This window comes from Heptranchias perlo, unplaced genomic scaffold (genome assembly GCF_035084215.1).
Source record: "Heptranchias perlo isolate sHepPer1 unplaced genomic scaffold, sHepPer1.hap1 HAP1_SCAFFOLD_237, whole genome shotgun sequence".
NCBI lineage: Eukaryota > Metazoa > Chordata > Chondrichthyes > Hexanchiformes > Hexanchidae > Heptranchias > Heptranchias perlo.
This window is the reverse complement of record NW_027139249.1, coordinates 173128-189508: the sequence shown is the minus strand read 5'-3', so window position 1 is coordinate 189508 and position 16381 is coordinate 173128. Positions and strand designations below refer to the sequence as shown.

General features: G+C 41.7%; 1 protein-coding gene across 1 annotated transcript in view; it reads right to left on the bottom strand.

The window, feature by feature from the left end:
* LOC137310262 (serine protease 33-like) overlaps positions 1 to 16381 on the bottom strand; it is a 41278-nt gene that overhangs the window by 23151 nt on the left and 1746 nt on the right. Inside the window, exon 2 of the mRNA XM_067978160.1 lies at positions 15023 to 15099. Within this exon, the coding sequence (XP_067834261.1) occupies positions 15023 to 15099 (77 nt within the window). The remainder of the gene's footprint in view (positions 1 to 15022; positions 15100 to 16381) is intronic.

Below are 16381 nucleotides of genomic sequence, written 5' to 3'. Positions count from 1 at the left end.
TCGGAACTGTCGATCGATGAGTCGAGCGTCATATCCCGTTCTTACTAGGGCGTCTTTCAGCGTCTGTAGGTGTCCATCGCGTTCCTCCTCGTCTGAGCAGACCCTGTGTATTCGCAGGGCCTGTCCATAGGGGATGGCCTCTTTGACGTGGTTAGGGTGGAAGCTGGAAAAGTGGAGCATCGTGAGGTTGTCCGTGGGCTTGCGGTAGAGTGAGGTGCTGAGGTGCCCGTCTTTGATGGAGATTCGTGTGTCCAAGAAAGAAACTGATTCTGAGGAGTAGTCCATGGTGAGCTTGATGGTGGGATGGAACTTGTTGATGTTATCGTGTAGTCTCTTTAGTGATTCCTTGCCGTGGGTCCATAGAAAGAAAATGTCGTCGATGTATCTGGTGTATAGTGTTGGTTGGAGGTCTTGTGCAGTGAAGAAGTCCTGCTCGAACTTGTGCATGAAAATGTTGGCGTATTGGGGTGCGAATTTGGTCCCCATGGCTGTTCCGTGTGTTTGGGTAAAGAACTGGTTATCGAAGGTGAAGACATTGTGATCCAGGATGAAGCGGATGAGTTGTAGGATGGCTTCACACACCCGGACGTCCCATCGTATCAGGCAACGGAACCCTGTGTGAGAACCTCTCTGGATACATCGAGGGCATCCTGAAACCCATCGTACAGGGAACCCCCAGCTTCTGTCGCGACACTACAGACTTCCTACAAAAACTCAGTACCCACGGACCAGTTGAACCAGGAACACTTCTCACCACGATGGACGTCTCGGCACTATACACCAGTATCCCCCACGATGACGGCATCGCTGCGACAGCATCAATACTCAACACCAACAACAGCCAATCTCCGGAAGCCATCCTACAACTCATCCGCTTCATCCTGGATCACAATGTCTTCACCTTCGATAACCAGTTCTTTACCCAAACACACGGAACAGCCATGGGGACCAAATTCGCACCCCAATACGCCAACATTTTCATGCACAAGTTCGAGCAGGACTTCTTCACTGCACAAGACCTCCAACCAACACTATACACCAGATACATCGACGACATTTTCTTTCTATGGACCCACGGCAAGGAATCACTAAAGAGACTACACGATAACATCAACAAGTTCCATCCCACCATCAAGCTCACCATGGACTACTCCTCAGAATCAGTTTCTTTCTTGGACACACGAATCTCCATCAAAGACGGGCACCTCAGCACCTCACTCTACCGCAAGCCCACGGACAACCTCACGATGCTCCACTTTTCCAGCTTCCACCCTAACCACGTCAAAGAGGCCATCCCCTATGGACAGGCCCTGCGAATACACAGGGTCTGCTCAGACGAGGAGGAACGCGATGGACACCTACAGACGCTGAAAGACGCCCTAGTAAGAACGGGATATGACGCTCGACTCATCGATCGACAGTTCCGACGGGCCACAGCAAAAAATCGCATAGACCTCCTCAGGAGACTAACACGGGACGCAACCAACAGAGTACCCTTTGTCGTCCAGTACTTCCCCGGAGCGGAGAAACTACGCCATGTTCTCCGCAGCCTTCAACATGTCATCAATGAGGACAAACACCTCGCTATGGCCATCCCCACACCTCCACTACTCGCCTTTAAACAGCCACCCAACCTCAAACAGACCATCGTTCGCAGCAAACTACCCAGCTTTCAAGAGAACAGCGTCCACGACGCCACACAACCCTGCCACGGTAACCTCTGCAAGACATGCCAGATCATCGACACAGATACCACCATCACACGAGATGACACCACCCACCAGGTGCATGGTTCATACTCCTGTGACTCGGCCAACGTTGTCTACCTCATACGTTGCAGGAAAGGATGCCCCAGAGCATGGTACATTGGCGAGACCATGCAGACGCTGCGACAACGGATGAACGGACACCGCGCAACAATCGCCAAACAGGAGGGTTCCCTCCCAGTCGGGGAACACTTCAGCAGTCATGGACATTCATCCACCGACCTTCGGGTAAGCGTACTCCAAGGCGGCCTTCGAGACACACGACAACGCAAAATCATCGAGCAGAAATTGATAGCCAAGTTCCGCACCCATGAGGACGGCCTCAACCGGGATCTTGGGTTCATGTCACGCTACACGTTACCCCACCAGCGAACAAATGTTATCTGTTTTTAATATAATGGGTCATTTGCTGGCTCTCTCTGCCTTCCGGATGTTTCTGCCTCTCTCTGTGTTTTTTTTTTCTCTGTTTTTTTTTCCCTGTTTGTTTTTTTGTTGAATGTGTATTCGGGGGTTCTGCAGATGACACCTCTCTGTCTGAACACGGTGATTGCCTTGGCAACGGGCAGTTGCAGGGGCAGTCTGTAAACACCATGTATTATTCAATATGTATAAATGCGTAGGCTTCAAGGAGATCTTGAAACATTTACCTGAGGAAGGAGAAAATCTCCGAAAGCTTGTGAATTTAAAATAAAATTGCTGGACTATAACTTGGTGTTGTAAAATTGTTTACAATAGTTTTATGACGAGTAACGAACCAGAATTAGTCAACTATCCAAGAATTTCTGTCAACATTGAGTGATTGACCTATTGTGCTGTCAGGTAATAAAAGTTCTTTACTTACCCAGTTCACCCTGACACCATCGGAAATCTGTAATAGAGAGAAGTTATCCCAATAAACACCATACCCAGGTAAAAATTAATGACATTTACAGCATTTTCAATACAATTCCCATAACATGTATAGTAACACACAGTGTGTTATTATATAATATATGTACGGGAGTGTTATACCCAGCAACACAGTGTGTTATTATACAATATACACAGGAGTGTTATACCCGGTAACACACGTTGTGTTATTATATAATATATATACATGAGTGTTATACCCAGTAACGCACAGTGTATTATTATATAATATATAGAGGAGTGTTATACCCAGGAACGCACGGTGTGTTATTATGTAATATATATACAGGAGTGTTATACCCAGCAACACATGGTGTGTTATTATATAATATATATACAGGAGTGTTATACCCAGCAACACATGGTGTGTTATTATATAATATATATGGGAGTGTTATGCCCAGTAACACACGGTGTGTTATAATATAATATATATACATGAGCGTTATACCCAGTAACACACAGTGTGTTATCATATAATATATATACAGGAGTGTAATACCTGGTAACATTTGATCTGTTATGATATAATATATATAGAGGAGTGTTAGACCCAGCAACACATGGTGTGTTATTACATAATATACAGAGGAGTGTTATACCCAGTAACACAGGATGTGTTATTATATAATATATATAGAGGAGTGTTATACCCAGTAACACAGGGTGTTTTATTATTTTATATATATGGGAGTGTTATATCCAGAAACACACAGTGTGTTATTATAGAATACATATACAGGAGTGTTATACCAGTAACACACGGTGTGTTATTATACAATATATACAAGAGTGTTGTACCCAGTAACACACGGTGTGTTATTATACAATATATACCGGAGTGTTATACCCAGTAACATACGGTGTGTTATTATACAATATATACAGGAGTGTTATAACCAGTAACACACAGTGTGTTATTGTATAATATATATACCGGAGTGTTATACCCAGTAACACACGGTGTGTTATTATACAATATATACAGGTGTGTTATACCCAGTAACACACGGTGTGTTATTATATAATATATATAGAGGAGTGTTATACCCAGTAACACACTGTGTGTTATTATATAATATATATACATGAGTGTTATACCCAGTAACACACGGTGTGTTATTACATAATATATAGAGGAGTATTACACCAAGTAACACACGGTGTGTTATTATATAATATGTACAGGAGTGTTTTACCCAGTAACACACGGTGTGTTATTATACAATATATACAGGAGTGTTATACCCAGTAACACACAGTGTGTTATTGTATAATATATATACAGGAGTGTTATACCCAGTAACACACGGTGTGTTATTATACAATATATACAGGAGTGTTATACCCGGTAACACACGGTGTGTTATTATATAATATGTACAGGAGTGTTTTACCCAGTAACACACAGTGTGTTATTATACAATATATACAGGAGTGTTATACCCAGTAACACACAGTGTGTTATTGTATAATATATATACCGGAGTGTTATACCCAGTAACACACGGTGTGTTATTATACAATATATACCGGAGTGTTATACCCAGTAACACACGGTGTGTTATGATACAATATATACCGGAGTGTTATACCCAGTAACACACGGTGTGTTATTATACAATATATACCGGAGTGTTATACCCAGTAACACACGGTGTGTTATTATACAATAGATACAGGAGTGTTACACCCGGTAACACATGGTGTGTTATTATGTGATATAAATACAGGTGTGTTACACCCAGTAAAACACGGTGTGTTATTATACAATATATACAGGAGTGTTATACCCAGCAACACACAGTGTGTTATTATATAATATATAAATGAGAATCCCAACGTGGTCAGTTTTCGGTAAAATATTAAAATGCCTACGTGGCAAAGAAGCAGAATGCAAAATGGTTAGAAAGTGTTAATTAATTAGTAACTGAGATTGGTATTGGTGGCCTGGCCTCCTGCTGGGCCATATGTTTGCGTAGTCAGCAGGATTGCATGGTCTTATCAATGTAGAGTCTTTGATGTGATTCAAGGACTGGTCTGAATATATAGAGGAGTATTATACCCGGTAACACACCGTGTGTTATTATATAATATATAGAGGAGTGTTCTACCCGGTAACACACGGTGTGTTATTATATAATATATACAGGAGTGTTATACCCAGTCACACACGGTGTGTTATTATATAATATAAACACACGAGTGTTATACCCAGTAACGCAGGGTGTGTTATTATATAATATATAGAGGAGTGTTATATCCGGTAACACAGGGTGTTTTATTATATAATATATACAGGAGTATTATACCCAGTAACACACACTGTGTTATTATATAATATATAAAGGAGTGTTATGTCCAGTAACGCACGGTGTGTTATTGTATAATATATATACAGGAGTGTTGTACCCAGTAACACACAGTGTGTTATTATACAATATATACAGGAGTGTTACACCCAGTAACGCACGGTGTATTATTATATAATATATTTTCAGGAGTGTTATACCCGGTAACACACAGTGTGTTATTATACAATATATATACAGGTGTGTTACACCCAGTAACACACGGTGTGTTATTATACAATATATACAGGAGTGTTATACCCAGTAACACACGGTGTGTTATTATACAATATATATGCAGGAGTGTTCTCCCGGTAACACACGGTGTGTTATTATATAATATATACAGGAGCGTTATACCCGGTAACACACGGTGTGTTATTATATAATATATAGAGGAGTATTATACCCAGTAACACACAGTGTGTTATTATATAATATATGGAGGAGTGTTATACCCAGTAACACACGATGTGTTATTATATAATATATACAGGAGTGTTATACTCAGTAACGCACGGTGTGTTATTATATAATATAAATAGAGGAGTGTTATACACAGTAACACACGGTGTGTTATTATATAATATATATACTGGAGTGTTACACCCGGTAACACACGGTGTGTTATTATATAATATATGGAGGAGTATTATACCCAGTAACACACGGTGTGTTATTATATAATATATGGAGGAGTATTATACCCAGTAACACACGGTGTGTTATTATATAATATATACACAGGAGTGTTATACCCAGTAACGCACGGTGTGTTATTATATAATATAAATAGAGGAGTGTTATACACAGTAACACACGGTGTGTTATTATATAATATATATACAGTAGTGTTATACCCAGGAACACACGGTGTGTCATTATACAATATATACAGGAGTGTTATACCCAGTAACACACAGTGTGTTATTCTGTGATGTATATACAGGTGTGTTCTACCCAGTAACACACGGTGTGTTATTATATAATATATATAGAGGAGTTTTATACCCAGTAACACACGGTGTGTTATTATACAATATATACAGGAGTGTTACACCCAGTAACACACGGTGTGTTATTATACAATATATACAGGAGTGTTATACCCAGTAACACACGGTGTGTTATTATATAATATATGGAGGAGTGTTATACCCAGTAACGCACGGTGTGTTATATAATATACACACAGGAGTGTTCTCCCGGTAACACACGGTTTGTTATTCTATAATATATACAGGAGCGTTATACCTGGTAACACACGGTGTGTTATTATATAATATATAGAGGAGTATTATACCCAGTAACACACAGTGTGTTATTATATAATATATATACAGGAGTGTTATACCCAGTAACACACGGTGTGTTATTATACAATATATACAGGAGTGTTACACCCAGTAACACACGGTGTGTTATTATACAATATATACAGGAGTGTTATACCCAGTAACACACGGTGTGTTATTATATAATATATAGAGGAGTATTACACCAAGTAACACACGGTGTGTTATTATATAATGTATGGAGGAGTGTTATACCCAGTAACGCACGGTGTGTTATATAATATATACACAGGAGTGTTCTCCCGGTAACACACGGTTTGTTATTCTATAATATATACAGGAGCGTTATACCCGGTAACACACGGTGTGTTATTATATAATATATAGAGGAGTATTATACCCAGTAACACACAGTGTGTTATTATATAATATATGGAGGAGTGTTATACCCGGTAACACACGGTGTGTTATTTTGTGATATAAATACAGGTGTGTTACACCCAGTAACACACGGTGTGTTATCATATAATATATATCGAGGAGTATTAGACCCAGTAACACACAGTGTGTTATTATATAATACATAGAGGAGTGTTTATCCCAGTAACGCACAGAGTGTTATTATATAATATATATACAGGAGTGTTTGCCCAGAAACACACGGTGTGTTATTATACAATATATACAGGAGTGTTATACCCAGTAACACACGGTGTGTTGTTGTACAATATATACAGGAGTGTTATACCCAGTAACACACAGTGTGTTATTATATAACATATATACAGGAGTGTTATGCCCAGTAACACATGGTGTGTTATTATGTGATGTAAATACAGGTGTGCTACACCCAGTAACACAAGGTGTGTTATTACACAATATATACAGGAGTGTTATACCCAGTGACACACGGTGTGTTATTATACAATATATACAGGAGTGTTATACCCAGTAACACACGTGGGGTTATTATGTAATATATATACAGGAGTGTTATACCCAGTAACACACGATGTGTTATTATATAATATATATACAGGAGTGTTATACCCAGTAACACACGTGGGGTTATTATGTAATATATATACAGGAGTGTTATACCCAGTAACACACAGTGTGTTATTATATAATATATGGAGGAGTGTTATACCCGGTAACACACGGTGTGTTATTTTGTGATATAAATACAGGTGTGTTACACCCAGTAACACACGGTGTGTTATCATATAATATATATCGAGGAGTATTAGACCCAGTAACACACAGTGTGTTATTATATAATACATAGAGGAGTGTTTATCCCAGTAACGCACAGAGTGTTATTATATAATATATATACAGGAGTGTTTGCCCAGAAACACACGGTGTGTTATTATACAATATATACAGGAGTGTTATACCCAGTAACACACGGTGTGTTGTTGTACAATATATACAGGAGTGTTATACCCAGTAACACACAGTGTGTTATTATATAACATATATACAGGAGTGTTATGCCCAGTAACACATGGTGTGTTATTATGTGATGTAAATACAGGTGTGCTACACCCAGTAACACAAGGTGTGTTATTACACAATATATACAGGAGTGTTATACCCAGTGACACACGGTGTGTTATTATACAATATATACAGGAGTGTTATACCCAGTAACACATGTGGGGTTATTATGTAATATATATACAGGAGTGTTATACCCAGTAACACACGATGTGTTATTATATAATATATATACAGGAGTGTTATACCCAGTAACACACGTGGGGTTATTATGTAATATATATACAGGAGTGTTATACCCAGTAACACACAGTGTGTTATTATATAATATATATACAGGAGTGTTATACCCAGAAACACATGGTGTGTTATTATATAAAATATATACAGTAGTGTTATACCCAGTAACATATGGTGTGTTATTATATAATATATACAGGAGTGTTATACCCAGTATCACACAGTGTGTTATTATATAATATATATACAGGAGTGTTATACCCAGTAACACACGATGTGTTATTATATAATATATATACAGGAGTGTTATACCCAGTAACACACGTGGGGTTATTATGTAATATATATACAGGAGTGTTATACCCAGTAACACACAGTGTGTTATTATATAATATATATACAGGAGTGTTATACCCAGAAACACATGGTGTGTTATTATATAAAATATATACAGTAGTGTTATACCCAGTAACATATGGTGTGTTATTATATAATATATACAGGAGTGTTATACCCAGTATCACACAGTGTGTTATTATATAATATATATACAGGAGTGTTATACCCAGTAACACATGGTGTGTTATTATATAATATATACAGGAGTGTTATACCCAGTCACTCACGGTGTGTTATTATATAATATATGTACAGGAGCGTTATACCCAGTAACACACCATGTGTTATTATATAATATATATGCAGGTGTGTTATACCCAGTAACACATGGTGTCTTATTATATGATATATATACAGGAGTGTTATACCCAGTAACACACCGTGAGTTATTATACAATATATTTGCAGGAGTGTTATACCCAGTAACACACGGTGTGTTATTATATAATATATATACAGGAGTGTTATACCCAGTAACACACGGTGTGTTATTATATCATATATATACAGGAGTGTTATAGCCGGTAACACATGGTGTGTTATTGTATAATATATATACAGGAGTGTTATACCCAGTAACACACGGTGTGTTATTATATAATATATATACAGGAGTGTTATACCCAGTAACACATGGTATGTTATTATATCACATGTACAGGAGTGTTATGCCCAGCAACACATGGTGTGTTATTATGTAATATATATACAGGAGTGTTATACCTAGTAACACACGGTATGTTATTATGTAATATATATACAGGAATGTTATACCCAGTAACACATGGTATGTTATTATATCATATATACAGGAGTGTTATGCCCAGTAACACACGGTGTGTTATTATGTAATATATATACAGGAGTGTTATACCCAGTAACACATGGTATGTTATTATATAATATATAGACAGGGGTGTTATACCCAGTAAAACATGATATGTTATTATATAATATATATACAGGAGTGTTATACCCAATAACTCACAGTGGTAATCTCAGGATTATTTCCAGAGTCATGTGTTCAGAAGCTTAAGGACAAGCAGATGAGAAAGGTGAACACATGGCTGACGGAGTGTTGTGGGAAGAAGGGGTTCCATTTCATGGGACACTGGCATCAGTACCAAAAAAAGTAGCCATGGTCAACAATAGAAGAAAAAGGGTCAAGTGGGCCCTTTAAAAGCAGGTATAGGGAATATTTCAAATGAAAATGAGGAAATGGCAAACTTACTGAATAATTACTTTGTGTCTGTCTTCACAATGGAAGAAGAGGATAATATACCTGACATTCCAGGGAAACTAATAATGAATTGAGGACTGGAACTCACTGAAGTTAGCGTAAGCAAGAAAACAGTGTTAGAAAAAATAGTGACACTGACAAATCTGCAGGGTCTGAACGACTCCCCCTTGGGTTTTAAAGGAAATGGTTTGGAAATTGCACATGCATCAGCTATAATCTTAAGGAATTGTCCCTTTAGATTGGAAAATTGCAAAAGTAATTCCATTATTTCAGAAAAGTGAGAGAGAGAAACCAGGAAATTATGGACTCGTTAGCCTAACATCTGTTGTGGGGACCTTATTGGAATCCATAATTAAGAATAGGGTATCTTACAACACCAGGTTATAGTCCAACAAATTTATTTTAAAATCACAAGCTTTCGGAGATTATCTGACGAAGGAGATAATCTCCGAAAGCTTGTGATTTTAAAATAAATTTGTTGGACTATAACCTGGTGTTGTAAGATTCCTTACATTTGTCCACCCCAGTCCATCACCGGCTTCTCCACATTAAGAATAGGGTGATTGAGCACTTGGAGAAATTTGAGCTGATTTTTTTCTTATTCATTCATAGGATGTGGGCGTCGCTGGCGAGGCCGGCATTTATTGCCCATCCCTAATTGTCCTTGAGAAGGTGGTGGTGAGCCGCCTTCTTGAACCGCTGCCGTCCGTGTGGAGAAGGTTCTCCCACAGTGCAGTTAGGTAGGGAGTTCCAGGATTTTGACCCAGCAACGATAAAGGAACGGCGATATATTTCCAAGTCAGGATGGTGTGTGACTTAGAGGGGAACGTGCAGGTGGTGGTGTTTCCCATTTGCCTGCTGCCCTTGTCCTTCTAGGTGGTGGAGGTCGCGGGTTTGGGAGCTGCTTTGAAGAAGCCTTGGCGAGTTGCAGCACTACATCTTGTAGATGGTACACACTGCAGCCGCGGTGTGCCGGTGGGGGAGGGTGTGAATGTTTAAGATGGTGGATATGGTGCCAATCAAACTGGCAGCTTTGTCCTGGATAGTGTCGTGCTGCTTCAGCGTTGTTGAAGCTGCACTCATCCAGGCAAGTGGACGGTATTCCATCACACTCCTGACTTGTGCCTTGTAGGTGGTAGGGCTGAGATGATTGGCCTCCAACAACCACTACCATCTTCCTTTGTGCTAGGTATGACTCCAGCTACTGGAGAGTTTTCCCCGATTCCCATTGACTTCAATTTTGGGGAGTCAGGAGGTGAGTCACTCGCCACAGAATACCCAGCCTCTGACCTGCTCTTGTCGCCACAGTATTTATGTACCGGTTCAGTTAAGTTTTTGGTCAATGGTGACCCCCAGCATGTTGATGGTGAGGGATTCAACGTTGGTATTGCTGTTGAATGTCAAGGGGAGGTGGTTATGCTCTCCCTTGTTGGAGATGGTCATTGCCTGGCATTTGTCTGGCACGAATATTACTTGCCACTTATCAGCCCAAGCCTGGACGTTGTCCAGGTCTTGCTGTATGTGGGCATGGACTGCTTCATTATCTGAGGGGTTGCAAATGGAACTGAACACTGTGCAATCATCAGCAAACATCCCCACTTCTGACTTATGATGGAGGGAAGGTTATCGATGCAAGCAGCTGAAGATAGTTGGGCCTGGGACAGTGTCCTGAGGAACTCCTGCAGCAACGTCCTGGGGTTGAGATGATTGGCCTCCAACAACCACTACCATCTTCCTTTGTGCTAGGTATGACTCCAGCCACTGGAGAGTTTTCCCCTGATTCCCATTTACTTCAGTTTTACTAGGGCTCCTTGATGCCACAATCAGTCAAATGCAGCCTTGATGTCAAGGGCAGTCACTCTCACCTCACCTCTGGAATTCAGCTCTTTTGTTCATGTTTGGACCAATACTGTAATGAGGTCTGGAGCCGAGTGGTGCAAGCGGAACCCAAACTGAGCATCAATGAGCAGGTTATTAGAAAGTGCCGCTTGATAGCACTGTCGACGATACCTTCCATCACTTTGCTGATAATTGAGAGTAGACTGATTGGGTGGTAATTGGCCGGATTAGATTTGTCCTGCTTTTTGTGGACAGGACATACCTGGGCAATTTTCCACATTGTCGGGTAGATGCCAGTGTTGTAGCTGTAATGGAACAGCTTTGCTAGAGACGCAGCTAGTTCTGAAACACAAGTCTTCAGCACTACAGCCAGGATGTTGCTGGGGCCCATGGCCTTTGCTGTATCCAGTGCACTGAGCCGTTTCTTGATATCACGTGGAGTGAATCAAATTGGCTGAAGACTGGTTTCTGTGATGGTGGGGATCTCGGGAGAAGACTGAGATGGACCATCCACTCGGCACTTCTGGCTGAAGATGGTTGCAAACGCTTCAGCCTTGTCTTTTGCACTCACATATTGGGCTCTGCCATCATTGAGGATGATGTGGAGATGCCAGTGATGGACTGGGGTTGACAATTGTAAACAATTTTACAACACCAAGTTATAGTCCAACAAATTTATTTTAAATTCTACAAGCTTTCGGAGGCTTCCTCCTTCGTCAGTTTTCCACACCGTTCACCTGACGAAGGAGGAAGCCTCCGAAAGCTTGTGGAATTTAAAATAAAATTGTTGGACTAAAACTTGGCGTTGTAAAATTGTTTACAATCATTGAGGATGGGGATGTTCACGGAGCCTCCTCCTCCTGTTAGTTGTTTAATTGCCCACCACCATTCATGACTGGATGTGGCAGGACTGCAGAGCTTTGATCTGATCCGTTGGCTGCAGGATGGCTTAGCTTTGTCTATGGCATGCTGCTTCCGCTGTTTAACATGCATGTAGTCCTGTGTTGTAGCTTCACCAGGTTGGTACCTCATTTTTAGGTGCTGCTCCTGGCATGCTCTTCTACACTCCTCATTGAACCAGGGATGATCCCTTGGCTTGATGGAAATGGTAGAGTGAGCGATATGCCAGGCGATGCGGTTACAGATTGTAGTGGAATACAATTCTTCTGCTGCTGATGGCCCACAGCACCTAATGGATGCCCACTTTTGAGCTGATAGATCTCTTCTGAATCTATCCCATTAAGCACAGTGGTAGTGCCACACAACACGATGGACAGTGAAGATAGGACTTCGTCTCCACAACGACTGTGTGGTGGTCACTCCTACCAATACTGTCATGAATAGATGTATCTGTGACAGGTAGAGTGGGGAGGACAAGGTCAAGTAGGTATTTCCCTCGTGTTGGTTCTCTCACCACCTACCACAGGCCCAGTCTGGCAGCTATGTCCTTCAGGACTCGGCCAGCTCAGTCAGTAGTGGTGCTACCGAGCCACCCTTGGTGATGGACATTGAAGTCCCCCACCCGGAGTACATTCTGTGCTCTTGCTACCCTCAGTGCTTCCTCCAAGTGGTGCTCAACATGGAGGAGTATTGATTCATCAGCTGAGGGAGGGCGGTAGGTGGTAATCAGCAGGAGGATTGGAGAGCCAACATGGATTTGTAAAGGGCAAGTCATATCTAACGAACCCAATTGAATTTTTTGAGGAAGTAACTAAAGCAGTAGACTGGGGAATGTCTATGGATGTAGTTTATATGGACTTCCAGATGGCATTCGTTCCACATAAGAGCTAAGATTGGTTAGGCGGTAGAAGACAGAGAGTGGGATAATGGGTATGTACTTGAATTGGAAGGAAGTGACTAGTGGTGACCCACAGGGGTCTGCACTGGGGCATCAACTATTCACCATAGTTATTAATGACTTAGATAACACAATAGGGAGCCATATATCCAAGTTTGCCGATGACACAAAGATGGTTGGCACAGCAAGTAGTGTAGATGGAAGCATAAAATTACAAAGAAACATTGAAAGATTAAGTGAGTGGGCAAAACTGTGGCACATGGATTTCAACACAAATAAGTGTGAGGTCATCCATTTTGGACCAAAAAACGATCGATCCAAGTATTTTTTTTAAATGGTGAAAAGCAAGGAACAGTGGAGGTGCAAAGAGATTTAGCGGTCTATGTAAACAAATCACTAAAATGTAGTAGTCAGGTACAAAAAATAATCAAAAAGGCTAATGGAATGTTAGCCTTTATAAGAAGGCAAGATTACAAAGGTGGGGGGGAGGCGGGGAAAGCTTTGCTACAGCTATAAAAAGCCCTGGATAGACCACATCTGGAGTACTGTGTACAGTTCTGGGCACCGCAGCTTAGAAAGAATATAGTGACCTTCGAAGGAGTGCAGCGCAGATTCACCAAAATGTTACCAGGGCTCCAAGGTTATGAGGAGACATTGCATAAACTAAGCTTATATCCCCTGGAATATAAAAGGTTATGGGGTGATTTGATTGAGATTTTTAGGATTTTGAATGGAATTGATAGGATCGATAGACAGAATTAAGACTGAGATGAGGCGAAATTTCTTCACTCAGAGGATTGTGAATCTTTGGAATTCTCTACCCCAGCAGGCTGTGGATGCTGAGTTGTTGAACATGTTCAAGGCTGACAAATGTAAACAATCTTACAACACCAGGTTATAGTCCAACAATTTTATTTGAAAATCACAAGCTTTTGGAGTCTTCCTCCTTCGTCAGGTGAAGGAGGAAGCCTCCGAAAGCTTGTGATTTTCAAATAAAATTGTTGGATTATAACCTGGTGTTGTAAGATTGTTTACATTTGTCAACCCCAGTCCATCACCGGCATCTCCACATCATGTTCAAGGCTGAGATAGATTGATTTTTGGACTCTAAGGGAATCAAGGGATATGGGGATCAGGCGGGAAAGTGGAGTTGAGATCGAAGACAAGCCACGATTTTATTGAATGGCGCAGCAGGCCCGAGGGGCCCTATGGCCTACTCCTGCTCCTATTTCTTTTGTTCTTAATTTTTTTCCGCTGGCGGGGGAGTCCAGGACAAGGGGATATAACCTTAAAAGCAGAGCAAGGCCATTCAGGAGAGAAGTTAGGAAACACTTTTTCATGTAAACGATGTTAGAAGTATGGAACTCCCTCCCACAAAAAGCAATAGATGCTAGCTGAGTTAATAATTTTAAATCTGAGATCGGTAGATTTTTGCTTGCCAAAGGTATTAAGGGATATGGAGCCAAGGAGAGTGCATGGAGTTAGGTTACAGATTGGAAACGATCTCATTGAATGGCGGAACAGGCTCGAGGGGCTGAATGGCCTCCTCCTGTTCCTATGTCCTTTCACCATTTCCCTTTCCCCTCCACTCTCTCTCTCCCTCCTCTCCTGAAGAAAATATGGAGGGAGGGAAGAACACCAAACTCCTCGCCCTGTCCCTGGGGGAATAATCAAACACTTACAGCTCACGAAGATCGTCGCTATCAGACCGAGTGAGAGCTTCATACTGTCAACGCCGAGTTCCTTCTCAATCCTGATGCTTAAATCAAGCTTTTTTTGTTCCCGTGGAATGTAGACAGGGGAACCGGGGGAGCAGCAGGTAAAAGGAGCAAAACCAGATAGAAATCAGCGATACGATAACTTGGAGAAAATCACACTTGTGAGGCACCTGACGCAGTAAAGGAAGTGAGAGATGTGCCTGTTTTCATTGCATGATGATACTTCAGTTTGTGTGTCGGCCGCTCTATACACACCTGAAAAAAGTTATACCAAGTCTGCTCAGTTACGGTCCCTGGAAGGGGGGATTCTCCCAAATGGCTCATGTCAGGCACGTGAAAGCTCTGGAATTCCCTCCTGAAACCTCTCTGCCTCTCTCTCCTCATTTAAGACAGCCCTTAAAACCCACCTCTTTGACTTTTTTTTTTATTCGTTCACGGGATGTGGGCGTCGCTGGCGAGGCCAGCATTTATTGCCCATCCCTAATTGCCCTCGAGAAGGTGGTGGTGAGCCGCCTTCTTGAACCGCTGCAGTCCGTGTGGTGACGGTTCTCCCACAGTGCTGTTAGGGAGTTCCAGGATTTTGACCTAGCGACGATGAAGCAACGGCGATATATTTCCAAGTCGGGATGGTGTGTGACTTGGAGGGGAACGTGCAGGTGGCGATGTTCCCATGTGCCTGCTGCTCTTGTCCTTCTAGGTGGTATAGGTCGCGGGTTTGGGAGGTGCTGTCGAAGAAGCCTTGGCGAGTTGCTGCAGTGCATCCTGTGGATGGTCCACACTGCAGTCACAGTGCGCCGGGGGTGAAGGGAGTGAATGTTTAGGGTGGTGGATGGGGTGCCAATCAAGCGGGCTGCTTTGTTCTGGATGGTGTCGAGCTTCTTGAGTGTTGTTGGAGCTGCACTCATCCAAGCAAGTGGAGAGTATTCCATCACACTCCTGACTTGTGCCTTGCAGATGGTGGAAAGGCTTTGGGGAGTCAGGAGGTGAGTCACTCGCCGCAGAATACCCAGCCTCTGACCTGCTCTCGTACCTGAGGTTTTAGTTACCTGCACTAATATCTCCTCACATGGCTTGGTGACAGATTACGGTCCTGTGAAACGCCCTGGGACCTTTTTACTATGTTACCATTCCAATGTTCTCCCGGCCAGATTCCCACCTTCGACCCTCTGTAACCATCAGCTCATCTGCTGTCCCGTGTCCTAACTCGCATCAAGTCCCATTCACCCATCACCCCTCCCTGTGCTCGCTGACCTACGTCAGAAATAGGAGCAGGAGTAGGCCATATGGCCCCTCAAGCCTACTCCGTCATTCAGTAAGGTCATG